Source organism: Labrus bergylta, chromosome 13 (assembly GCF_963930695.1).
Source record: "Labrus bergylta chromosome 13, fLabBer1.1, whole genome shotgun sequence".
Taxonomy (NCBI): domain Eukaryota; kingdom Metazoa; phylum Chordata; class Actinopteri; order Labriformes; family Labridae; genus Labrus; species Labrus bergylta.
This window is the reverse complement of record NC_089207.1, coordinates 3466804-3493028: the sequence shown is the minus strand read 5'-3', so window position 1 is coordinate 3493028 and position 26225 is coordinate 3466804. Positions and strand designations below refer to the sequence as shown.

Genomic DNA, 26225 nt, shown 5'->3' with positions numbered 1-26225 from the left:
TTTTGGGGGAGCCCCAGAGTATTTTTAGATTTCAAATTGGGTCACGGTATTCTTAAATTTTAAATGCCTGTATTAGCATTTTACATAACCAATGGATGGATTACAACTCAAATATAAATGAATGAAAATATGTCATAATGTCCATTCTTTTTGTTTTAAACAAAAGGCTGTGATAGCAGTCATTTAGTGTATTTTTCATGGCTACAGGTTTTTAATGACAAAATATGTCCACCTTAGAGATACGATCATGGGATAAATATCTCCTTTATTACATTTTCATGGGAAACTGTTTGTTTTATAATGAATGGCTTCCCCTGCTTAGCCCCAACTGTGATCAGCTTATCTACCGGCCTTAATCTCAATATGCACAGTCCTCAGCTGGGCTGTGAGGGCGAGAAAATATAATCCATCAGAAAAACCTCAGCAACCACAGTTAACCTTAACAGTTTCAAACGTTGGTGTTTCTCTTTTCCTTGTTAGGAGAGGACAACGACTGCAGTATGAGGAGCAAAATAAGCATTCTACAAGTCCACACTTAAGCTTTCATGTTCAACAAATCAGCCGTAATCACATTAAACACAGGGTCATCTTGTACACATATTGTCCCTTTAGTGTAGATTACAGACAATAACTGATGGAATTTGGGGAATTAAACAAAAGCATATCCTAGACTGTTATGTCACCGTGCTCTGTTGTTAACATGCTGCATGTGGTTTTGGTGGCTTGTAATCCAGATGTCAGCAGCTGGGTTTATATTCTGGTGGAAGAGACGAGGATTTATGTGATGAGGAACCTCATCAGCGCAGCCACACGCCCAGACGCAAAAAAATATGACCGCACAGGAAGGCTGGCTCTCCTCTCCCAGCGGCCCTCCCTCTCGCTGATCGTAGCCCAGTGGCCTAGATAGTTTGAGCTTCCATCTGTGGATACGATTCCTGTGCGGATGTTCAGAAAGCTGGATTTGCTGTTGAAACACAAGGATCATTTTCTCTCACTGAAAAGTGTGTGTGGGATATTATTTTCCATTTAACCTGTGATACTAACGTAGTCTGTTTTTAATGTTTAAGGATTGTTCAGACTTTAAATCAGTTTACAGTTTGTATTTAGAGAACAAATTCAAAAGTACATAAATGGAGTCAAATCAGTATTAACAATTCTGTCCATTTTATTCTTACAAATCATAGTTGTAGTACTTTACAGTTGTTTTCATACACCAAGGATATAGTACATCTTTATTGTTTTTAAATCTAAAATAAAAGACATGGAAGCAGATTCTATAGGATGTCGATGTTTTAGTTCGGCTGTTTGAACAACTTATTCCCAGATATGACTCATAGACGGTTCTATTTTAATCCAAAATTTAGTGTTTTTGTAAATTGTACTTCTTTGTCTCTCTTTGTATTTCCGTCTGTAACTTTGTGTTTTTTGCTGCTGCCTGTCTCGGCCAGGTCTCCCTTAAAAAAAAAGGTTTTTAATGTCAATGGGACCAACCTGGTTAAATAAAGGTTAAATAAATAAATTATTCTGTACTTTTATATTTATATAGCTTGTTTTTTAACAGGAGCACGGCTTTTCACTGAGTTTATGTACATCATTTATGCTATTTTTCTTTATCCTCATGCAATAAGGACAAATTCTGTGTTATTGCAAAACACCCTGATTTAACCGCTGCAAGTGCAAAATTCATGCATTTTGTAACTAATGCAGACTGCCAGAAAAGATTCCTTTTGGCTCCACTGTCCGCTACATGCAGACTTGAACTCTTGATCTCACCGGTGCTGGGAGATGGTTCATTCCTGGTTGGTGTTTTTTAACTTAATTTTTAACTTCTCAAGGCACACATTTACACACACATCCACAGAGTCCCCCTCTGTGCTCAACCAGGGGGGTAAGCAACCTGGTGCACTATATAAACAGTTCTTTGAGCAGTAATTCCTGTCCTCTTTCCAACAGGAGCTTTATGTTTTTTTTTTCCCTCTACTCTCATTTCTGGGCCTAAAATCAGGTTAGCGTTTTATAAGGAGCTTAGCGCAGAGGGCCACAGTGTGCCACTAATGTAATAGAGTATCTCTCTCTCCACCACTCTCGCTCTCTCTCTCTCTCTCTCTCTCTCGTTCTCTTCTGTCCTCTTTTCTCTTCGTGCATTTGCTTACCCTGTGGTGGAGTGTCCTTCTCTCTCTCCTTCTCTGCCTCTCTCTCTCTCTCTTTCTGTTTTTTTTTTTTCTCTTTCTGTCTTCTTCCACTTCACCTCGCTCCCCTCCCCTCTGCATCTCCCTCCGTCTGCAGATGTGCACGACGCACGCCTTTAGGTTTAGACATTAAGACGGTGACACAGCCGGGACGAGACAGGGGGAGGACAAGGAGAGAAGGACAAAAGAGGAGGAAGAGAAAAGCGGAGGGACTGCAAATCAAACCTCGGGTAAGTTCACGCTCTGTGTGTTCCCACAGGTTTTCACACTGAGAGAAGAAGTACTTTCATCTGTGAATGTCAGGTGATTTGAATTCAGCAGTACATGTGATGGGAAGTTTGTGCTTTAAGCTGTTTTTTCTGGATTATGGTGATGTGAAATCTTGCAAGGATTCTCTCTGCAATGTTAATAATCCACCAGATTATCCTCTGTTTCTGCTGGGACTATAGCTTCTCCATGCATGACAAACCTCAAAGATATGGCCTGATGTGTGATCAGTGTAAACCCAAGCTGAAATGTGTGTAGAGTCTAGAGGGCTCACATGTTGTAAAGAACAATTTGACACGACGCACGTGTGTTTTTTTTTTGCATCTTCCACCTAACAGAGTGCGCATGTATCTGGTGATATGAAGGGTGCGTGTGGACTTTGCATGTTTATCCCTAACCTGACACATCTCGTCTTATCAGGCGCACACACTTTACAGGATCTTGCTGTTGACAGCAGTTCCCAGGCTACACAAAAAAACAAACAGGTGTTTCTCAAACAGAACATTAGCTCCAAGGCAGGCTGCAAAGAAAAGTCTGTGAAACAATAGAAAACAAGCAGCTCATTCTGATGTTTGTCAATCAAGTGTTGCACAAGTTAAGCTGTCTGAAGCAGGATTTTACTTAACACAATAGAAATCTTTACCCAAGCTGCTTTGTGACAGCGTTATATTTATTGTGCAATATATATTCTTGAGGAATATGTGATTTCTTCTATTTATTCTGCAACATTTGCTCTTGTAAAAGCTTCTGGATTATATTTTGTCCATCATAAAGACTTTGTTTTCTCAGTACGCCCCACCTAGCTACCACAAGGGCTTGTACTGTTCCTAGCAATGCCAATAAACCTTTGAACCTTAAGTCTGTTGTCACATCTTCAGGCCCTCACTCCAGTGCATTGAGTGCATATGCATGCCTTGCCGGAGAACATACAACTTGCTTATATTTACGCCACATGAGAACGCCTGGAGCATGTGACAACAACTTCTAAATTCTGTATGCCTGAGGCTCTTGTTCTTTACACATTTCCCCGTCTGTTCTGCACTTGTTTAAGGCATCAGACTGATGGCGTCCTTCTCTGGAGATGCAGATGGGAGCACTGAGGACGTTCCAGGTGAGATTATATGCAGCCATGTATTTTTCTAAAACAGTGGTCTTGTGAGGAGAAGGTGAATCTTTGTTAAAAATGCTACCAGGAGCTATCAACACAAGGGGTTAATTAGCATGACATTTAAACACGTGACCAAGGACTGTTTATGGTCAACAATAGATCCTAATCTACAACACCGCAGTTGATATGCGTCTGATTTAGATAATGAGAAAAATGTACAGGCTGTGGAGAGTACTTAGTGCGTTCTGCACGTGTCTTCATGTGACCTCGATACGTCTCCCTCTCATTTCTATGTAAAGGACGTAAAAAGTCCAAGCTCAAGTCTCTGAAAACCCGCCTCTTCGGGAGGGGTAAGAGAGGAAGTGCGAAGAAAATACCCAAACTCAGCCAGTCGGAGAGTGACATCACGACAGGGAAGGATCTCGGATCAGAGGAAGATTTGGTGTAAGTGTCTGACATGAATGAATCATGTAAAGGTAAACTTGTTTTTGTTTTCCAGTCTATGCATTCACTTCGTTTTTTTTTCCTCCTTGCATCCACAGATGTTCTCAGGGGATGATGTCTTCGCGGGCGCTTTCCCACGACAGCATCTTTCTGGATGATGAGGTCCTGAAAGAAGCTGAACAAACCAGGGCCTCGTCCCAGGAGAATGTTCAGGGCCGAATCAAAGCTCTGCAGGTATGTCCTTGACTTCAAAGCATTGTGGTAGGAACCGGGTCTTTAAAAATGTTCTTCTTTAAATAAAAAACACCTCTTATCTTAGATGAAGCTTCAGCAGCAGAAGATGCATTTGGGTCCGCCGCCTCTGGTTCTGCCAATAAGACGCCCAGAAGATTCAGAAATTCGCTCAGATGACGACAATCTCTCGAGCAGCCCCCCTGAGATCTCAGTAAGTGACATCAGCAGCCAGGGAGCCCTCAGTAAGGTTATTTATAATCCCTTGTTGGACATGATCCATTGCCTGCTTATTTAAAAAGTTCAAGTGCAGTAAATGAGTATATGAGATAACACATTTATGATATTTAGGAGTAATTTAGTTAACTGGACTCCTTACTAGAAACATAGCATCATTAAACAAATGTTTCCCCATCTGGCTCAGCTCAACCCAACTCCAAGCCAAACTGTCACCAGGAGCAAAATTCTGTTATGCAAAGAAGAGAAGGAAAGAGTTGCATCCTCTTAGTTTGAGGAAACGTTCACACACACAGCTCATGTGAGCCTGCCTGGAGTGTTGTAAGAACAAAACGCAGTGTTTTGGAAAGCTCCTTTTTTTCAAGCTGGAAGAAGTTAAACTATAACCACGCTCCCCTAGGGAGAAATCTAGTTTGGTTAACTAAAGCCATGCAGCCAGAAAAAGTAGGTTAATGTATTACAGAAACAGACAAACAAAAAAATAGTCACATTTACAATGAAGGCTACATGTGAAATGAAATGGTGTTAAGATGCATCCCATGACTTAACATTCCCTGTTTTTCCTAAGTGCCACTTTATTTACAGGTTATTCACACACATGAACACACACAAACGCAAATACCCATCACGTCCATCAGTGAGACATCTGTCTTAAGAAGCTTGAGTTCTGGTGGGAAAAACTGCAAGAAGCAGAAGAAGAAAACTAAAATATTGTGCAACAACTTCTCTTAACATTTGTGAACTGATACGATAAGTGTATTAAGATAAGATAAGATAATATAATATAATCCTTTATTTATCCCACAACGGGGAAATTTACAGTGTTACAGCAGCAAAGAGCAAAGATTGCAAACAAAAAGTGAACACAGTACAATTTAAATAAAAAAATAAAAAATGTACAAAAAATAGCTAGATACAACAATATAGATTTAAAAAAAATAGATCAGCTGAGCTGCAGTTTTGACAAAAATGTAGTCAGAATATTCAGTGTAATATTCAGTATTATTGAGTTTTAACAAATTCCGATCAAAATATAAAGAAATATAGAGAAAGATTTTTCACAGGTTTGTTGACAATCTAGTGTTTTATAATACCCTTGAGACCTTAACTTGTCTTTAACACCTAATCTGAGATTTTAAAAATCAAAGAAATTTGCAAAGAAATGCAATGACATTCGTGTGTGTTTTTTTTAAAGTTGAAAAGTAATCTCGATTTTTTTCATTGTAAGACAAAAGTGAAGAAACAAATGGTTGACTTGCATCTCCACTTTCTGTTTCAGCAGGTTCACTTTACTACAAAATAAGTGACCAAAAGTAATTCAACTACTGTACTTGAATCACATGGAAAATTTAATTGCTTGTAAATCCCTAGCAAGCTTTTGCAAAATTAAGATCGACTATAATTTAAACCGCATGTAGGCAACTGCTCCTACATGTGTGTTTCTCTTTGTGCATTCATGTTCTTACTTTTCTGTGTTTTTTTTCCGACAAGATGCCCTGCAAAGATGTAGTTCTTGTAAATTGTGAAAATTCTTCCAATCCTTATTTCCTGGAGTTCCAGATTTGAGATTACAGTTGTGATTAGGTTAAGTGTGAGGTAAAGGTTAACAGAAAGAAAAAAAGGTTGGTGGTATCATATAGTTTTCCAGCTGTCAACAATTCCAATGAAAAAAGTGTAAAACAAACAATGCGTTTGTCTGTCTCCTAATATTTTCCGACGTCCCTGCCCTGTCTGCAGGACTCAGCTCTAACAAAGCTCATTTATTCCTACTTAGGGCATTAATCTTAAAAAAAATGGGTCACAAACAAATAGTTTCTTTAGTTCCTTTTTTTTTTTAAAGCCATTGTAATCCCCAAATCTCTGTGATTGCAGTTTTGAGCCAAAATCACAATATAGTAAATATTGTATTTGTTGGAGACGATAAAAAGACACAGATTAATATGCAAGTTTGAGTATCTACAGTAGCAGAACTGTATGTGGAGTGAAAGTGGTGTGGCTCATTGCTGTGTAAGTATCTATTTGAGGTCTACGGCACGTATTACTAGAATTACTTTGGACAATAGTTGTTAGTAAGATCACATCAGAGTTATTTTCAAATGTAGACCTCAGGAGCAAAAAGTAAAGCCACTACACGTGCGCCAACAAACTGTAGTTCTACAATTCTACAATTCACTTAGCAGACGCTTTTATCCAAAGCGACGTACATCAGAGAGTAAGAACAACACAAGCAAGGATCTAGAAAAAAGGGAACAATGTCAGTAAGAGCAAACGATCAGCTTTGAGTCTGATTGGACACACAGGTGCTGACAGGAAGTGACCAGAGGCAAAGCACAACATTGAGGGCAGGGTTCTAATCAGTATAGAAACCATCTTATAAGTCATCGTCAAACAAAAACCATCGTCATTACCATCATCATCATCAATAATATGGAGACCATCATCATTAAGTTAGTCGGTATTCATGAAAGAGCTGGGTCTTTAGTTTTTGCTTAAAGGTGCAGAGGGACTCTGCAGATCAAATGGAGTTTGGAAGTTCATTCCACCACCGGGGGGCGACAGAGGAGAAGAGTCTAGTCAGCGTCTTAGGACCCTGTTGTGAAGGTTGGATCAGACGCCTTTCATTGGCAGAGCGTAGAGGGGGGGAGGGAGTGTAGACCTGGATCAGAGAGTTAAAGTAAGGAGGAGACGTTTTTGTCGCTGTTTTGTAAGCGAGCAGCAGAGTTTTAAATTTGATGTTATTTAGTTCCTGGAGTGGCCACTTGAGGCTGCCTCCAAAAGCAAGCTCTTTCCATTTACACCCCATTTAAAATGCCCAACCTCACAGTAGAACTAAATATGAAGGCTGGATAGGACAAATATTATGTGTTGCTGTGAAGATTACTGAACTAACTTTGGTCAGCTATCACCATAAATCTCTGTCAATTTAAAACACAACGGTACACAAGGTCACTCACAAGCTAATTAACTAGCTGCTAAAGAGTTTGTATTATCTCTGTTTTTTTTTTTTATTGTGAAGCACTTTGTGACGTTAGCTCTTGAAAGGTGCTGTATAAATAAACTTTACTTACTTACTAAACAGACTTTGATAATTTATCCCAACCCTTTCCTCAGTCCCAGCTCTATCCACCAGTCCAAATCTTAACTTCTTGCTTGAAAAATCCTGCATAGTCCAAACCATTGGATGTGTCTTCATGCATTATTCATACAGTCTATGATTGGTTAATACCTCACACTACGCTCTGCCAATGAAAGGCGTCTGATCCAACCTTCACAACAGGGTCCTAAGTCTCTGACTAGACTCTTCTCCTCTGTCGCCCCCCGGTGGTGGAATGAACTTCCAAACTCCATGTGATCTGCAGAGTCCCTCTGCACCTTTAAGAAAGTAGGTATTCATGAAAGAGCTGGGTCTTTAGCTTTTTCTTAATGATGATGGTCTCCATATTATTGATGATGATGATGGTAATGACGATGGTTTTTGTTTGATAACGACGACTTATAAGATGGTTTCTATACTGATTAGAGCTCTCAAGAACTGCCCTCAATGTTGTGCTTTGCCTCTGGTCACTTCCTGTCAGCACCTGTGTGTCCAATCAGACTCAAAGCTGATCGTTTGCTCTTACTCACATTGTTCCCTTTTTTCTAGATCCTTGCTTGTGTTGTTCTTACTCTCTGATGTACGTCGCTTTGGAGAAAAGCGTCTGCTAAGAGAATTGTAGAATTGTAGAATTGGTTAATTAGAAATAAAAATGAGTTAGGGATGCAAGAGCTGGTCAGCTTGGAGTTTGGTATGTGCAGTGTTGTATTGTTATTTTGTTTTTGTTCCTTTCTTTCAGACTACATCCCCCCAATCTTCTCAACCACTCTCACCAATTCCTAAACCTTCCCCGACCAAATATTTGCTCCCAACTTCTTCCCATCCTTTGCCTGTGTCTGGTTCTTCCAACACTTCGGCTGAAGAGTCCCCATCAGACTTCAGCGCTCCAGCCCAGTTAACCCCCCGCCTGGACACCTCTGCTGCACGCCACCGAATGTCTGTCAAACCCAGAAAGCAGCGGGCAGGCTCCAAGAAGAAAATTGGAGATGCTGACGTGAGTGGACAAACTTGTTTTCCAAACAATTAATAATCAATTCAAAAACATGCACATCCCACTTCATGCACTTACCTTTAATCTCTGTTTTTCAGACTGACTTTAGCTCAAATGCAGACACCCTGAACAACATCGACCACACAGACTCAGATAGTGATAAAGAGCAGCAGCCTTGTGCCCAGGAGGAAGTAACATTGGAAACAACACAAGGAGAGACTATCAGTCCCATTACATCCCAAGTTGTGCCCCCGAAATTCCCAGAAGTGGCACCAATCATATCAGAGGTAGAAACCAAATCGATGAGCTTAACGTCTTCCCAACAGGACCAAACTCTCCCTGAGGCAGAACCCTCTGCACCCCCACAGGTACTCAGAGTTAAGAGTCACAGAACTGGGGATGCACTGTCCAGTGAAAGGCCACACTCGTGCCTTTTACCATCAGAGGTGAAGGACAGAAGAGATGGAAGTTTTGAGATTGAAGTAATGTGCCATGACAAGAGAAACACAGGCACTGGTGCGTTCCCCTCTACCACCGGCCAAGAGGTGGTGTCAAGGTCCTCCTCTGATCACCAGCAGAATCAAGGTGAGACAGAAAGCACACCGGTAATAAAAAGACCAACCCAGGGATCCGGGTCCTTCCATTTCGCTCTCGGCACGGCCAAAAACAGAGACGGAGAAAGACCCCGGTCGGGCAGTTTTGCAGGAGTGCTTGAAAAGACAGAGGGCAGGCACAGATATGAAAAGAAACCCATTGTATGTGTGAAGGAAAGGGAGGAACTTAGAGATATACAGGCAAGAGGGATGAACTCTGCTATGGGAAGACTGAGACAGGAGGGAGCTGCGCAGAAAAGTTCAAGTCTTCCATGGGACAGGAAGGAGAGTCTCAAAAAGGTGGAATCGGTGCCGCCATCTACGAGTTCAGTCGCAGACACGGCCGCCGTCAAGGGGGAGGAGGCAAAAGAGGAAGTAGAGAAGCAGGAGTTCCAGGAGGACGAAGGAAAGACGGCATTTGGTGTCAAGCTGCGCTCCACGTCTCAGCTGGGGAGACTCCGGTCCGAAGCGTCTTCTGACAAAATGTCAAAGGCGCCGGTGTGCGAGGAGCAATGCAACAAACAAAAAGTACTGGAGATGAGCAATAACACCACCAACAAGTCGATAAAAATGTCAACGGACATCTCTACTACCCCAGTCATTTCTGGAGACCTACGACTGGCAGGTGAGTCCCTAAAAAAATTGTATTAACTTAACCATGTAGAAAGCTCTCTATAATATAAACCATGAAGGTCCACTTGCTTTGTAAAAATGTGCTTTGTTATTTACTGCTGCCTTCAGTTATCTGTAGGGTTGAACACTGCACAGATGCACACTTACAGGGAACCCTTGAACTCTTTAAAGTCTTTATATGTGATTTTTCACACTTAAATATAATAGAAATCAAGTATATCCTCTGAAAATAACTCTGTGAGTCATGACTGTCTACAATGGGTGTAACACCCGAGTCCCACTGTCTGTGATGCTTTCAGAGTCCTATCTTCACTTTGTTCTTCCTTGTTTCTTCCTAAGGTCCGACCCCATCTGGTCTCTCCTCCCCAGTTAAGAAAACCCCTCCACCATACGACCATCCTCACATCACGTCAACAGAAGTTCACACCTCAAGTATCATCCCCAAAGAAGTTGAAACTGTCCCTCCAGCGCCTCAGGAGCCCCCGCCGACCCCACAGTCAGCCTCACCTGAGGTGTCCTGGATGACTCTGGCTATGGAGAAGACCAAAAGTATCCAGCAGCTTTTTAATAGATTTCCAAGGGATTTCACAGGTGCAGCACCTCGACCACAAGCACAAGCGCAGCCAACGTCTCCAGCGCAGCCAACGTCTCCAGCGCAGCCAACGTCTCCAGCGCAGCCAACGTCTCCAGCGCCGACTCCGGCTGCGGTGCCGATACAGACACAGACTGTGAAAATGCACCGAAGTATAACACCACTGGAGGCTGCAAAACAGCCGTCAATTGATGGAGTCGGGGCAGAAGCGGCGCAAAGTGAAGCACATGTTGTCAAACCGTCACTGGTGGCCGCACAGCAGAAGACCTCCATGGCGTCTCCTGTTAAATTGGCCACTTCTAGAGAACCACAAGCATCCAAACAAACCAGTCAACAACCCCAGACACACACGAGTACAACTCCGTCTGCAGCTGTGAAGATAAACACACAGACGACCCAATCACCCCTGCACTCTGCTACAAAAACCCAGACCACATCTCAGTTTGCAGCACAAGGGAGCACCACACAGTCTCTTGCGCAATCCTCCCTTAACTTGGGCCAGCAGCAGCAGTCCCCCTGGAGCAACCAGCTCAAGTCCGCGTCTCCAGCTCTAACATCAGTTTCTACACCCTGTCCAGCTACATCTCCTCCAGATTCTGCATCGGGAGGAGGAGACAAAGAAACTGTAGCGCAGGAAAAAGAGGTCGCACCCCTGTCAGTAAGCAAGAGGGCTGCTTTTTTGGAGAAAAGGGCGGAGCGGATAACCTCACCAACAACCAAGGGGGTTTGTGCTAGTTCTATGAAATGATCTTTTTATACAGCGTAGAGCTGGAAATCAATAACGGTTAAGGCTGACAATATTCTTCACTCTCTTTGTCAACAGATCCTATGAAAAGACTAAAAAGATGTGATAGTCTGTTTCTTAATACATTCTCCCTGCTGTGGGCATCCAGACTCAAGTCAATTTTTTTAGGAGTAATATATTTATAAATTCATCACTGATGTATTTTCTAGTTTAAAAGGGAAATCAAGCTGCAGGGAGGATGGATGGAGGGACAATCGGAGGGATTACATGTCAGACAGAGAGGCCTCCAGGAAGAATGGATGGGTTAGAAAGAGATAATGAAGAATAAGAGTTAACCCTTCAGACCTCGTTGCACTCAGGATCGTTTTTGAAACGCTTTGTGAACATACGTCTACTTCTTGTCAGTGACCAGGATGTAAATCTGCACATCAGGTTAAAGCCACATTATGATGAGTTTCAGACTTTCACTCTGAAACAGGTGACTTTAGGTACTGTCTCTTTAAGCCTCCTCTCCCGACCGAGCAGATGTAGAATAGAATAGAAAAGAATAGAGCTGTATCGTCAACAACATCCTACAAAAGCTGTGCACTGTATTTCTTAGCCAACATTACTCAAATGAAAGTATGCAGTACATTTGTGGTGACTACTTCTATCCTCTGCATTGGTAAGCTAGTGAGTATTTACAGTAGAAGGACAATGTGTTGACTCTAAATTATGCAACATGGCAACTCACTGATGTGTTTTTACTTTTGTGAGGAGGAGGCTACATCGGGGCTAAACATACGATTTTGATAGTAGGATCTTTTTGGAGCAGTTGTCGGTCTTTTCTTAGGATTTGTTGAAAACTAATTTAACATAGAAAATCCAGATTATTTTTTTCCAACTACGATTTTTTCTAAATTGACAAATTTTCCAACAGATGTTCTAACACACAGCTTTTCTCAGGTTGAGTTGAGGAAAAGTCCAACAGAGCAGACCTCGGGTGAAACCCCAGCTTCAGCCAAACCGGCACCTCTGATCAAAGACGTTAAAGCAGAGGGGAAACAATGGGTCAAACCAGCAGGTGTGTGTTTGGTACACTTTTATTTAAATTGCATCAGTATTAACACTTTATTTGTCTGTGCAGCTATATGACACACTTTTTTTTCCCCCAGAGTTGAGTCCCACCAAAATTCCAGACAAACCTTGTGACGAGAAATGGCTGCGGAAGAATGTGTTGTCATCTCCAGCGCACTCAATGTCACCGACGCTGCCATCATCATTACAGTCCATATCTGACAGCGGACAGCCGTCCTGGATGGAACTGGCAAAGAGAAAGTCAATGGCCTGGAGTGATAAATCCATGGATTGAGAGGAGGAACAGACAGTTATACAAAATGCCCTTCAGACAAAAAGTAATGTTAAATTTTAGTTGAGTCCAGCAGAATTGTGTTGATTCAACTTTTTGTTTTTTTAGGTTTCTAAGTTTGCCTACTTAATCTTATTTAATTTTAAAGTGTTAATATAATATTCAGAGAGAAAGTGTATATTGAAAAGTTAATTATAGTCAGTGTGAACCATAAATACTATCAATGGTACTTCTGAATAAAGTTTTATGTGATTCAGCATGTCACTGCTGTTAATAGTGATATTAAATAAAAACAATTTAAGGTAAGTGTTTGTGCCACATGTCCAGATGACTAAGCATCGGTTAATAACTTATATGACTAAATAAAACTAAATGGGACAGATCCGATCTAATATTGGTATCAGGTCTGATATGGACCAAATTTACATCTCGGATATCGATGATGCTGCCAATCCACGTCACCGATCAAGAAAGATGGTAGGGCACTTTAAACATTCTCAACTACTGAAGTCTCACGTTCAAGACTTTCAAAAAGAACTGTAAAGAAGTGCCCACAAATCATCTCCATCAAGATGTTCAGAGGACATGGGACAGCTCCTTATATCAAATGTAGAATTCTTGTAAATCGTGGCTCCAGCTGTCTCTCTTGCTCTGGTAAAAAACCATAGGCCCACCCAGGTGCATGCTGGTCCTCTACCTGCCTCTTACTTAAATAACCTCTGGTGCCCACAGTGTTACCCAAATACCTAACAAAAATACTAATGCAAAACTAAATTTAATAAACAAATAACTAGCAAAAGAAAATATTACCCAAATATCTATTCTAAATAAAGAAAATGTGTAGAATAATTAAATAAACAACACCAAATATTAGTAAACTAAATACCAAAACTAATTCTAACCACAATTAAATAGCTCCAACAATGTTTAATTAAAAAAAACAAAAATGTTTTTCTCCTTCAATGAGAAATGCAATGCTGGGTTTACTATAGCTTTGTGTAGCTTTATACATGATACCAACAATGACAATAACACTAATAATTATGATTCAAAAAGATATGGGAATCAGTATCGGTATCGGTCGGCTGCATGGGAATCAAATCGGAACTGAAAAAAAGTGGATCGTGCATCTCTAAATAAAACAATAATTCAGAACATATAGACCTATGTATAACGTGATTTTTCAAAACAACTTTTTAACAAAGTTCATGAGGCAAATAAAAGGAGATTTGGAAAAACATCTAATTCAAGTTCTAACTAGCATTCCTTGAAAACATTTCTTGGGGAGTTTGGGTCAAAGCTAAAGTAAGCTCAGGGACTTCTGAGCTCACATACATACACACACATAAATATATATATATATATATATATATAATGTATCCATAAAGAAATGTAGAACTAATTTATTTAACCTCATGCAGAGCTATACCCTACATCAATAGAATATGCCAATTACTCTTTCATTTGCTTTATGATTACAATATATTTATACTATAATTGTCTAAAAGTCAAATAATGTCCTCTGTGTAGATTGTGTGTCTGAAGTCTTTCATGAAATAGGAACATATAAATATTACTTTGTACAAACCATTTAGGCAATAAAAACATTTCAACTATGTCTATTACTTTACTCGAGCTTGTTTAACTACCACCACTTAAACTAGGGAAGCCCATTTCCGCCAGTTAAAAAAATAAAAATGAAAATAATAAAGTCGAAATTATGAGATAATAAAGTCAGCCATCAACTACCGTGAACTTTAGCCTACAAAATAACTGTGTGACACACTGACAGTTAAACGGTACAGTCAATGCTACATAAACAGTAATCTAATGTGTTTAGTTCCAACGACAACTAGATTAAAAGACATAACTATTTATTATGCATCTAACGTTTACTACATTTGCAAACAAACAACAGAAGGAGACTAATCAGAGACAACAAACAAATCAGTATTTGGCAAAGGTAAGCGTTGGCATGATGATACCCTCGCATTGTCTGTTTGGGCAATGACACCCACAAGGGCCAGATAAAAAGCTCAGTCTCAGGACAACAGAAATAAATACGTCAATAAATACATAACTAAGACATTCAAGGATGCATCGTGATCACATTGAAGACTACATTCAAGGAATGTACGTACAGGCCCCTGGAGCAGAAGTCATGGAATAAACCACTTGAGCAATATGAGGGACAAAAAATGACTAAAGTATAAAGAAATAAATGTTGGGAGAAATGCATACAATAATGTATAAATAAATAAATAATTAAATAAATGCATCAATAAATAAATAAATATATATATATATAAATGCAACAATTCATATAAAAATTAATATATCAATAAATATATTCATATATTCATATATTTATTTATGTATTTCCATGTTGTACAAGGAAAAGTAAATATGTAAATTAAGTGGGCCGTCCTAACATTACTGAAGTAGGATTGGTCAATTTTGAAAAACAGACAGAAGCAAATTTACATAAATACTTTTCCTCTTACAACCTGGACACAGAAATAAATAGATGTGTAAATGTAAAAATACGGAAACAAATTAATAACTCAATTAATGTGGAAATGTATGCATTGATACATATATAACTGTAGAAATATGCTAATAAATACATGTAAAAATATATAAATAGCCTTTTTCATTAACAAAGTGTATTATTATTTATTCATTGATGTATTGTTTTCAGCATTTATATATTTATTGATGCATTTATTTATTTATTTATACATTATTGTATGCATTTCTCCCAACATTTATTTATTTATACTTTAGTCATGTTTGTCCCTCATAGAGCAAGGGACACGATAAACAAAGAGAACATTTCGATCTTTATCTCATAATTTCGAAATTATTTTTTATTTTATTTTTTATTTATTTTTTTACTGGCGGAAATGGGCTTCCATACAAAACGCACAGGCTGCAGTAAAATACAATAAGAATAAGTAAAATAGTTTTTTCCCCTGGTAGGCAGTAGGGGGCGCTGCTGTTGCAAAGTCACCTTGTGTTATGAAAACACGATAATGTAGCCTGACCATAACATAAGTCTGTTATCGAACAGTGATACCACACAGGCTTTTTCTACAGAGTTGAAGGGGGGGGGTAGAGTCCGTTTTTAAACTAAGTCAGATCTCGTTATCGTCGCTTGCAGCTTCTCTGTGTCATGTCTGGGTGAGAGCTGCATGTGGTTATCGGGGCTTCAAACACGTGAGGTTGTAAACAAGACTTTGGAAGAGCTGGGCGGCCATTGTCCGAGCTCCTGTGTGATATGAGGGTCCCTTTCTTCTCCCTGGCAGTCCTTGCCAATGTCTTGTACCTGTGTCTGAGCTACACCCTGAGGAGCTCCGTGTCCTGGGTCGTCTCCTCCAACGACGTGGTGGAGGACGCGGACCTGTCGGAGGAGGTCGCTCCGGCTCTGCTGGTGGACGGCGCGGCGCTGTGGAAGCAGGCTTACCCATCTTCAAACGTCGTCCTCGGGGGAGACAGCGTCGAGAGCCCCGCAGAGCTGGTCAAGGAGGAGGAGGACGACAATGTGGCGCAGCTGTCCTCTCGTCTGTTCTCTTATCGGCTGGATAAGGTGAAGTCTTCCAGCAGCGGCGGTCCTCCACCGCACCAGGAGACCGCCAGGACCGCCAGATACATAGCTCACAACAGCGACTGGGGACATCTAGCCACCATTTCAACTCAAGACAAGGTAACAGATAGGACTTCAGGGGGGAGTGGTGGTGGGCTACTTTCACTCTTTCAGGGTTAGAAACAAGACAAGCCAAGGAACCCTCTGAACTTTTAGCTGGGTTAAAAATTAAAAATGGTTTGTGTTGGGGGCAGGGGCCAACAGGGGCCCCTGTAACACTGAGCTTGGTCCCCCCTTTGGCCACCCCTTTCAAAAGGAAGAGCCCCCCTCATAACACATACACAGTATCTGACTCAACCGGGCTCACAATCTAATATTAAATACTGTTACTTAAACAAATATAAATCATGGTATTTTACGTTGTGGTATTTAATGATGTGCGTTTTTATTTGGCATAATATATATATTTTTTGAAAGCAGTCATCTTTGTCTATTTCTCACCTGGGTTTAATGTTCCCCTCTGACAAAACAAACTGGCCCCAGTTTGGCCCCCTCTGTAAAAGTGGTCTAGAACCGCCACTGGCTGGGGGTAACATGTTTTGGACCAACACCCTGCAGCCCATTGTTTGTAGGAGGGGGGAGAGTAGACATTCATAATAAATTACAAACAAACAAAAAAGAAAAGTTTGGATGTGTTTGCTGAAAAAAATAAGATCAGACCCAACCACATGCCTTCATGTTGTGTCCTGCTTGTTTGACTGCTGTTAAGTCAATCAAATTGTAAATAAAAGCCAATTAGACTAAGTCTATTTAAATTCCAGGTTATAACACTAAAAATATAAAGTTTTAAGGGAGGTTAATACTTATGTACACATCATGCTAACAGTAAGAGATCCCCAGGACAGCCATTACTGCAGTCGTTAGTAATTAGTTACTGTGTACAAGTTCAATTTTGATAGAATAGAGTAGAATTACTTTATTGATCCCAAACTGGGAAATTGTGGCGTTACAGCAGCAGGTTGTCCAAACACACAATATGAGCAAAAAACACAATATGAGCAAATTTAAACACAATATAATATTAAAAACAACGTAAATAAGCACTGATGTACTCTAAGTTTACTTGAATATTTTCTATGAATGCGACTTTATGTCTTCACTCCACCACACCTCCGATTAAAATATTGCCTTTATCTCCCCTTCATTTATTCTATAAACTTTTGTCCAGGAATTGCCATTAAAGCTCTGAGTAAACATACAAAAGACCATCTTGAATATGTCAATTGACCAATATGTAGGAAATCACCGAAGTGGGAGCTAAAGCCTGGGACCTCCCCAAGATCCAGTCTGCAAAATCTTTTTAGTTTAAATCAATTGTACACTGTTTTAAATACTTCTGGAACAGTAAATGCATGGACTGGACATCCTGTTAAAAACAATGTCTTATTTTTCCCTGCCCAGATCAAAGGTCTCCCTTTTGGGAACATCTTCTCAGTCAGCGATGGACCACTGGACAACAGCACTGGGGTTATCTATTTCTATGTAACTCCAATGGACAACACAGTAGCTGACTTGAAAAATAACCCCTATGCCTCCCTGACTTTCTCTGAGGCTGAGGGAGAATTCTGCAGGTAAGCTCCAACGTTCAATGTACTGTGCTAATGAAGGTACCAAACAAACGATGTCCCTTATCAGCTAGCAGCAAAGGATAAGTCCTCTTGTCTTTCAAGGCAGATGGTGTATGATCCAGAGGATCCAAGATGTGCTCGACTCACCCTAACAGGCAAGATGGTAGAGGTGGTCCCAGAGGAGCTCGCATTTGCAAAGGAGGCAGTGTTCTCAAGGTAAATTGGCTTATGGAACCTGTTGTTGTGTGGAACTACGAGATGACTCATTCAACCTGGAAAATGAGCAAAAATCTAATTTGCAGCTTCATTTTCATGTATTTCCTCTTTCTGCAGACATCCTGTGATGGCAAAGTGGCCAGTGGGACACAAGTGGTTCTTCATGAAGCTGGAGTTGATCCAGGTGTGGTTGCAGGACTGGATTGGAGGTGTATCACTCATTCCACTGGAGGACTACTTTAAAGCGATGCCTTTTTGAGGATATCCCTTCAGCCTATGCCAGACCAGTTCAGCCGTCTACTCCTCTGTGTCACGACTGACGGGGGCAAGAAATCCCAAAAGCAGCAATGTGCACAGAATATTTACAATACCATTGCTTTTTAATTAGTGAAGGTAAACACTCCTCACTATTTTTGCTTGTCTCGTCTCAGAAAATCAGTTCTTCAGATTCCTCAGATTTGATGTTTGAATGTATTCAAAGTAAAGAAGGCAGTGATGTGATAATCACAGATCATGTGTCATGTGTAATATAATCTTTTAAAAACACTGATTTCTATTTTTTGGAGGGTTGATTTTAAATGTGCTGATTGGAAAATAAACAAATAGGAGCAAACACAATTGTAATTGTTTCATTAATGTAGTGTCCTTAAAATAACTAATGCTGCAATTTCACTGCAAGGTCTAATTTTTATTTCAGAGCTCTTACGGTACTTTAACTTCTCAACATTTTTTTAAACGTTAGTTCTGCCTGCTCCGTTCTCAAAACCAAGACCAACTTCTCGGATGTTTCAAAGTACAAAAAAGGGAAAAGTGTTCTAACAATGTTCTTCTCTCCCCATATTTGTTATCAGAATCTGTGACTGTCATTTCAACATTTGAAAGCTAATCTTCAAATTTGAGGATGTTTGTTGGTGTTTCAAGGCTCATCAAATGATAGGTCAGATGGGACAGATACATAAGACATCTACATTAATACAGTTTGCCCACTAGATGGAGCCCTGAACACTTGTACAGTTAAAAATCACTGTTCTGAGGAAAACAGAAGTTGGTCACCGTTTCAGGTAAATTACATGATCAAGCCACACACGTCATCAGTTTTAGTTTCCTGTTGAGTGTTTCAACATGTAATGTTCTATTTTGAATATGAACTCTGACACAGTAGGCTACACTGCAATAAGAAACAAGGAATCAATAATCAGCAGTTGTCTGAGTGACTTCATGTCAGACTCAAATTATGTGTTGCAGTTTTATTTTGAAATGTAGACTATGACTGGAAGACTCGCTTGTTTACCCTATTTATCATAAATACTTGGGCTAGTTTAGTGGAAAGTAAAACCGTTGGAAGTCAAAACAGAGGCAGGATATGGATAATAAAGTTTAAAGTGTGTGTTGATGGAAGTGGACAGCCTATCATTTTTAAAGTAGGTGGAAAATGTGTGTTTTGTTTCCCTAAGGGGATAGAAATTGGGGTTGTAACTTTTTTTTCTAGATCTCTGTAGCTAACAAATCAATGCTTATTCAGTTAACATGTCAGATATATTAATAATAATAATAATAACTTTATTTCTATAGCACCTTTTAAAAACACAGGTTTACAAAGTGCTTTGACAAACAGCAAAAACAAGAAACAAACTAAACCAAACACAGAAGAACATAAACAACAACAAGAACATAACAAATACTAAATACTAAAAATAATTAAATACAATTCAACAGAAAAGAACTCAAAGTGCACGATACACAACAGACATATATAACCAGACCATCACAAGAACCATTATAAGAACCATCATAAGAACCATCACTAGAACCATCATAAGAACCATCATAAGAACCATAACAAGAACCATCACAAGAACCATCATAAGAACCATCACTAGAACCATCATAAGAACCATCATAAGAACCATAACAAGAACCATCACAAGAACCATCATTAGAACCATCATTAGAACCATCACAAGAACCATCACAAGAACCATCACAAGAACCATCATAAGAACCCAGGAAACACAAGAACCATCACAAGAACCATCATAAGAACCATCATAAGAACCATCACAAGAACCATCATAAGAACCCAGGCAACACAAGAACCATCACAAGAACCATCACAAGAACCATCATAAGAACCATCATAAGAACCATCACAAGAACCATCATAAGAACCATCACAAGAACCATCACAAGAACCATCACAAGAACCATCATTAGAACCATCATAAGAACCATCATAAGAACCATCATAAGAACCCAGGCAACACAAGAACCATCACAAGAACCATCATAAGAACCATCACAAGAACCATCATAAGAACCCAGGCAACACAAGAACCATCACAAGAACCATCATAAGAACCATCACAAGAACCATCACTAGAACCATCATAAGAACCATCATAAGAACCATCATAAGAACCATCACTAGAACCATCACAAGAACCATCATTAGAACCATCACAAGAACCATCACTAGAACCATCATAAGAACCATCATAAGAACCATCATAAGAACCATCACTAGAACCATCACAAGAACCATCATTAGAACCATCATAAGAACCATCATAAGAACCATCACTAGAACCATCACAAGAACCATCATTAGAACCATCACAAGAACCATCACTAGAACCATCATAAGAACCATCATAAGAACCATCATAAGAACCATCACTAGAACCATCACAAGAACCATCATTAGAACCATCATAAGAACCATCACAAGAACCATCATAAGAACCCAGGCAACACAAGAACCCAACAACACGAGCTGAGACCAAGAGGAACCAAAGATTTAAAAAGATGTAAGAAACTAAAAGAGCTGAAAAAAAGAAAAAAGAGAACAGCAATAAGAAGGTAAGAGCAGGAAAATAAATAGAAACAAGTGAATAAAGGATAAAAAAAACCAACTATAATATTAATACAAAGTAAAAGTAAATATAAATATAAAACATAAATAGACAAAGTAAGTAAGATAAGAAATTACCAAGTTAAAACATAAGAGGAGTTAAGATAAGAGCATAAATAAAAGGACAGTAAAAAGTAAAAGAAGATAAAAATAAAAATATATAGGTGAAACATATTCCTATTCCAGAAGATTGATGGCAAATACCACATGGGAGTCTGCATTACGTCATTAGTTAAAAAGAAAAATGGCTACGTAAGCTTATTAACTGGTTATGTTCCAGCATTACCAAGTAAAGGAATTTAACTAGAACCCATGTGACGTCACGTATTTACATTCTTAACGTCACATTTTTTAGAATTGCAGAACATATGCTACATCTGTTAGCATTGAAAGGGTAAACTAAAAGGTTACAATCGTTTAAAAAAAAACGTGTTTTAAGTGGTTATCAATCCGCAAGGCTACATCATTTGGCAACCTGTGATTTAAACACGTGTTTCCAAGATTTATTGCTTTGATATGAAACCGCTGTTTACAACCTCGCGTAGGGTACCCAGTGCCAGATATCGCGAGAACCCGCCGGTCAAAGATCGTCTATAAATCTGAAACCTTCAGGAACGTATGAATCACAGAGTGCTGTAGGTTAACGCATTGAAATGATCATATATATATGATATTTTTTGACTAGTTCGCGTTTATATTTGTGACTTAAATCTTTTTTTTTGCCGGTTGAAGTGGACTCAACGTGATGTGAGGCGTTGCCGTTCGGGACACCGTCACAGCCCGGTCAGCCAATCCCGGCGGATCAACCGTCTGACACACACACACACACACACACACGCACACACTCATAATCAGAAATGCCTTCTACTTGTAACTTGTAGCTAACGACTGCCTGCGGATAATTACGATGGATTGTAACGGCAGCTAGCTTCTTCTTCTTCTTCTTCTTCTTCTTCTTCTTTCTTAACCACCATGTAAGCTGTGTTTTTGTTGGTCACGGAAGGCGGTTAAACTCGTGACTGAACGCCGTAGGACGGGGTACAGGAAGAGACACAGTCCCCTCCTAACAAGACGCACCGAAGACTGGAGGGTACGTCCGAGCAGTCGTCTCCCCCCCCCGCCTCGAAGCAGCGGTTCCTCTTTCCAGACCTGTTTATTTTTTTTGTTTTTAACCGTGTAACGCCTCCGTATGCCGGCGCCTACGCCCGAATCGAAACCCTGAAGGCAGCAGAGAAAGGACGGGGAGAGAGAGAGAGAGAGAGAGAGAGGCAACGGCATCTTTCGGGGGTCCCCGAACACACACAGCCGAGGAAGAGGCATCGCTGAAATGAGATGAGGCTCAGAAATGGAACTGTGGCCACCGCGATTATTTTCTTCACGTCTTTCCTCAGCCTGTCCTGGTACACAGCGTGGCAGAATGGCAAAGGTAAAGACGAGTCATTATTTCACGACACATGTTTTTGTGTGGTTGTTGTTGCTTTTTTTTTTAAAAAAAGAAGAAGAAAAGAAGCGGTTTCGAGGCCTGTCTGATGAGGGTCCAGCAGCAGCAGCAGCAGCAGCAGCGGGTTGTTGGTGGTGGGGCAGCAGGTGTTGCCGTTTACTTCGCACCCCTTTCTGTTTACAAGCCATCTACTTGTTTTGATGGGATTTAAACGCCTGCTGTTATTTTTTTCTATATGCTACTTTTCGGATATGTTTGTTATGATTCTACAACCGTCTTGATCGAGTAATTTCATCGTTTAAAAGAGGGGTTCCCCCCCCACCACCGTTGATATGAAGTAGTCTGCACTTAGACGAAACTGTGCGTCTAACTCAGCTGCATTTTTGGTCCAAACTACCTCTATTTAACTTATTTCAGTGGTTGCATGCTCAATGGAAACATACAGTTGTAGGCGATACAATGAAGAGTAGATGTTATGCAACATTAAGACAGTAGGAATATCTTTGGATCAGTGAAGTGGCTGAACTAGTCTCATAGCCCCATGCATGAGTAGCTAAAGACAAAATAATGTTATGGTGTTGTGACTAGTTTTTTTTTTTTTTTTTTAGCTTGCAGAACTGTTGAATGCAAACAATATATGACACTTGAGGTTGTGCAGTTGAGGGCTTCTGCACTCAGCCTGCAGCCTCTGACCAAATCCCAGCCTGTGCCTACATCCAGTTCAACAGCTCTCCTATCTCCTGTGATATTGCTCAAGTATCAATCTGGTGTGTTCTGGTTTTGACAGCATAGCAGATCTTCATTAAGTCTCTTTATCGCCTCTGACAGCCTCTTGGTCATTCCCACACTTGTTTAGTTTCCACCATGCCTCAGTCAGTTAGGCATGACTTTGTATGCTCTCATCAGTGTAAAACACTAGACAGTACAGTTTGCAGCAGTTTCTCCACAATCGCACCATTCAGTGCCTTTCACCTCCCCTGCAGAAACATTAATCATCCAAATATTAACCACATTTTTGCATGTCCTGTCCAACATCTGGGCCCTGGCATAATGCACAAGCATGACTGTGTTTGAGTAGCAAGTTGCCTGGGTTAACTCGATCCGTGTGTGTGTGTGTGTGTGTGTGTGTGTGTGTGTGTGTGTGTGTGTGTGCGTGTGGGGGGGAAGTTATGGGTCTTAGGGACTGTTATCAGCAGAGTGTAAATAATTGCAGCCTTTAGATAAATTCCAAGCCAAGGCTTCATGTTGTGATTATCGCGGGGCTTATCAGCTTGATGGAATATTTTCCTGTAAATGGAGTCCAATGGAGTTGCCACTATACTTAGGCAGAGGCTAGTCCAGGGTTTGATAACACAGGGCCTGTTTGATAAGCAAAGGTGAAGTGTTGATGCCCTCTGTTTTGTCACTGTAGCACCTGTTGACACAGTCCAGTAAGCCTGTGGTAACAACAGGAATATTTAAGTAACATCATTACAAGATACATGATAACATTACCTAGTTGTTACTCCAGTTGTTACGAATATAAAGTAATATTTTATCTGTACTTCACACATGATATTGGCATACAGTCAATATGTACAGCATTGAAGCAACATTATAAATATGAAGTGAAATACATCATATACTTTAGATATTTATCAGTCGAAGCAGAAAAAAACATGAAGTGAAAAAGCGTGTTATCAATTTGACAACCACATGGCAGTGATGATAATAGAGATAAAATATGTTTTGGAGATGGTGCGTGCATTGACCATTTGTTCATCTTGACCTTAAATTGTAAATAGGACATCTTGATCGTATTACAATAAACAACTGGAATTCTTTCAGATGTTCATCAGGTCATTTTTAAAGCAGACATTATGACTTGTAGTTGGTGGGAGTGTACCAATAAGCGTTGGTGTTATGGTGAGCAAGCATGCCAAATACAAAGTCTGAAGCAAAAATGGAATTTAAGCATTATCACTTTTATTATTTATATATTGTTTCCAACTGCAACTTGTCAAAATGTTCCGAGTAGAAAGAGCTGATCAGAAATACACACTCAAGCTACTTTTTTGAATTCAAATGTGCCGGTCTGTGTGGTGGCAGAGAGCTCAACACAGTCACACGGCATCAGAAACCATGCAAATACTGTAAACCAAAGCAAACCAAAATAAACCATTGGTTTTTCTTGAGGGAATTTGAAGGATTGGTATCAGAGCTGATCGGGGCATATTTAAATGGATCAGTGTCAACTAATGTAAAGCTGCTCAAAAACAAATCCTTCCTATACTCGATCCTGTTAGTGTTGCAATGACATCCAGGCTGCCTTGCAAGAAATTTGTGAGAATTGAATGAAAAAAAAATCTGAAGATGTATCTGGCGGCACTGGTCTTTGACTGCCCTGACACCTGGGTTGGGCGATATACATTTGCTTATCTGTTTCCTGTACCAATACCGAGGAGTTCTGCAAAAAGCATCCAGCATAACTCAGCTTTCAGCGTTTATAGTTTTAGATCAGAAACTTGTGAAATACAACGTAGGCCAAGCTTGAGAACCGAACGTTGTTATTGTTGTGTAGTGTATAGTGCCAGCTACATGTTCATACATTTATTTAAATGTTTAAACATTGTTTAAACACTTCTTAGTATTTGCAGAAACTCAATATTAGAGGACTTGTATGGATCGTGTCATTTAAAGTTGATTAAAACCCCAAAAGAAAACATCTGACTCTTTGCATTCTGTTTATGTACTGTCACTTTTCAATTTACCACTTGTGCATAGCGTAAAAAGACATGCTATTTAATACATTACTGCTGCAAGTCATAACAACAGGAATTTACGACATAAGACAACTTTTCTCATGAGTACTAAAACCGGCAATTGGTCAAACGTTACATAGAGAAAATCTCCAAACTAATCCCAGTAAGCATTGTACAGTAATTTCAAACACCAGCCATTTTTGGTAGATGTAATGGCACTCTCTATATTCAACATAGACTGTATATAAACAAGGACAAAGTCTAGGTGCCGTTACCCATTGGTTTCCCGAAGAGCTGTTTTGAAGGCCCCATCCATGGCGGGTGCCATATTGGTAATGTTGACTCCATCAAACTTTCGGTCAACCAAGAGGGCTTTGGGTCAACCTGACAACAAACAAAGAGATGGAGCTGAGGCTGGCCTTAAACCTACTGACAAAACGTTACACGCAGATGTGTGCAGTTAGATCAGACACACCCCTCATTACGCAAACTCCTATCGTTTATGAAATCCAAACGGGTGAGTAATAACCCCCCCCCCCCTAAGAATAGAGTGTGCCGATAAAGACATTAACTAATCAGACCTAAAAAAAAAAAATGGATCAGACTGATTGCTTCTGTCCTGAATGCTGCTTATGTTGTGCGTATGTTCTTGTGTATTTCTAAGTTGTATTACATTGACAACATAGTATTCTACACAGCAGCACTTTAATAAACGTTTAATTTCATTTTTGGACCAAAAAATGTGTCCCGTATTCATGTTCTGTTGGAAACAGTGTGAGAGGTATTTAATCTCTCTGATCTGTTTTTGGCCTTGCACTGAATTATACAGTATTACTGCTACCATTAGGCTAAGCTGCATTAGTTAATATGAAGCCCACTGACTGGAATAGCTCTCTCTCTTTTTTTTGGTGGAAAGTTGCGTTCTTTATGCACAACACAAAGCTGTAACACTTTGTGTACAAGGAGGAGGAGGGCGCAGATAATAGAGATGCAGTTCAGCACTCAAGATATACTCATATTTCGAAAGTCCCAATGGTTTTGTTACCTGGCTGAAAATGGAAAATGTATTATTTATCTAGGGACACCTCTGACTTTCATAAGTGTATGCATTACCTGCATCAACAACACTAATGTGCTCCTTGCCTGTGTGTCCGTGTGCGTGTCTGCGTGTGCGTGTGTGTGTGTCCTTTCTCTTCTTAACAGGAGATGTTTGACTTTAGTACAAGCTCT

At 40.0% G+C, this 26225-nt stretch overlaps 3 protein-coding genes across 5 annotated transcripts in view; all 3 read left to right on the top strand.

Annotated features, from left to right (window-relative positions):
- The first annotated feature begins 2138 nt into the window (after nucleotides 1-2138).
- cracdla (cracd like a) lies at nucleotides 2139-12778 on the top strand. Of its 3 annotated transcripts, XM_020648389.3 has the most exons (10): nucleotides 2142-2419; nucleotides 3508-3567; nucleotides 3864-4008; nucleotides 4107-4242; nucleotides 4328-4453; nucleotides 8310-8564; nucleotides 8660-9779; nucleotides 10127-11103; nucleotides 12070-12187; nucleotides 12279-12778. In XM_020648389.3, the coding sequence occupies exons 2-10, from the start codon at nucleotides 3519-3521 to the stop codon at nucleotides 12473-12475; spliced, it is 3123 nt and encodes a 1040-aa protein (XP_020504045.2). In that variant the 5' UTR covers nucleotides 2142-2419; nucleotides 3508-3518; the 3' UTR covers nucleotides 12476-12778. The 3 variants fall into 3 exon arrangements, with proteins under 3 accessions (XP_020504048.2, XP_020504045.2, XP_020504046.2); XM_020648392.3 differs by lacking the exon at nucleotides 12279-12778 and having other exon boundaries at nucleotides 2139-2419; nucleotides 12044-12184; XM_020648390.3 differs by lacking the exon at nucleotides 2142-2419 and having other exon boundaries at nucleotides 3324-3567.
- A 2701-nt stretch (nucleotides 12779-15479) lies between these two features.
- On the top strand, nucleotides 15480-19289 carry creg2 (cellular repressor of E1A-stimulated genes 2). The gene is made up of 4 exons (XM_020648377.3): nucleotides 15480-16178; nucleotides 17520-17689; nucleotides 17789-17902; nucleotides 18020-19289. The coding sequence occupies exons 1-4, from the start codon at nucleotides 15753-15755 to the stop codon at nucleotides 18159-18161; spliced, it is 852 nt and encodes a 283-aa protein (XP_020504033.1). The 5' UTR covers nucleotides 15480-15752; the 3' UTR covers nucleotides 18162-19289.
- A 2217-nt stretch (nucleotides 19290-21506) lies between these two features.
- mgat4a (alpha-1,3-mannosyl-glycoprotein 4-beta-N-acetylglucosaminyltransferase A) overlaps nucleotides 21507-26225 on the top strand; it is a 40033-nt gene continuing 35314 nt past the window's right edge. The window contains exon 1 of the mRNA XM_020648378.3: nucleotides 21507-22239. Coding sequence (XP_020504034.1) covers nucleotides 22146-22239 — 94 coding nt within the window. The 5' untranslated portion in view covers nucleotides 21507-22145. The remainder of the gene's footprint in view (nucleotides 22240-26225) is intronic.

Excerpts from the sequence above, each read along its gene's own strand:
- cracdla (XM_020648389.3), top strand. The coding sequence starts at position 3,519 with ATGGCGTCCTTCTCTGGAGATGCAGATGGGAGCACTGAGGACGTTCCA. Across the intron at positions 4,009-4,106 it reads GGATCAGAGGAAGATTTGGT|ATGTTCTCAGGGGATGATGT; the intron begins GTAAGTGTCTGA and ends TTGCATCCACAG. Across the intron at positions 4,454-8,309 it reads GCAGCCCCCCTGAGATCTCA|ACTACATCCCCCCAATCTTC; the intron begins GTAAGTGACATC and ends CCTTTCTTTCAG.
- creg2 (XM_020648377.3), top strand. The coding sequence starts at position 15,753 with ATGAGGGTCCCTTTCTTCTCCCTGGCAGTCCTTGCCAATGTCTTGTAC. Across the intron at positions 17,690-17,788 it reads GCTGAGGGAGAATTCTGCAG|GCAGATGGTGTATGATCCAG; the intron begins GTAAGCTCCAAC and ends TTGTCTTTCAAG. Across the intron at positions 17,903-18,019 it reads AAGGAGGCAGTGTTCTCAAG|ACATCCTGTGATGGCAAAGT; the intron begins GTAAATTGGCTT and ends CTCTTTCTGCAG.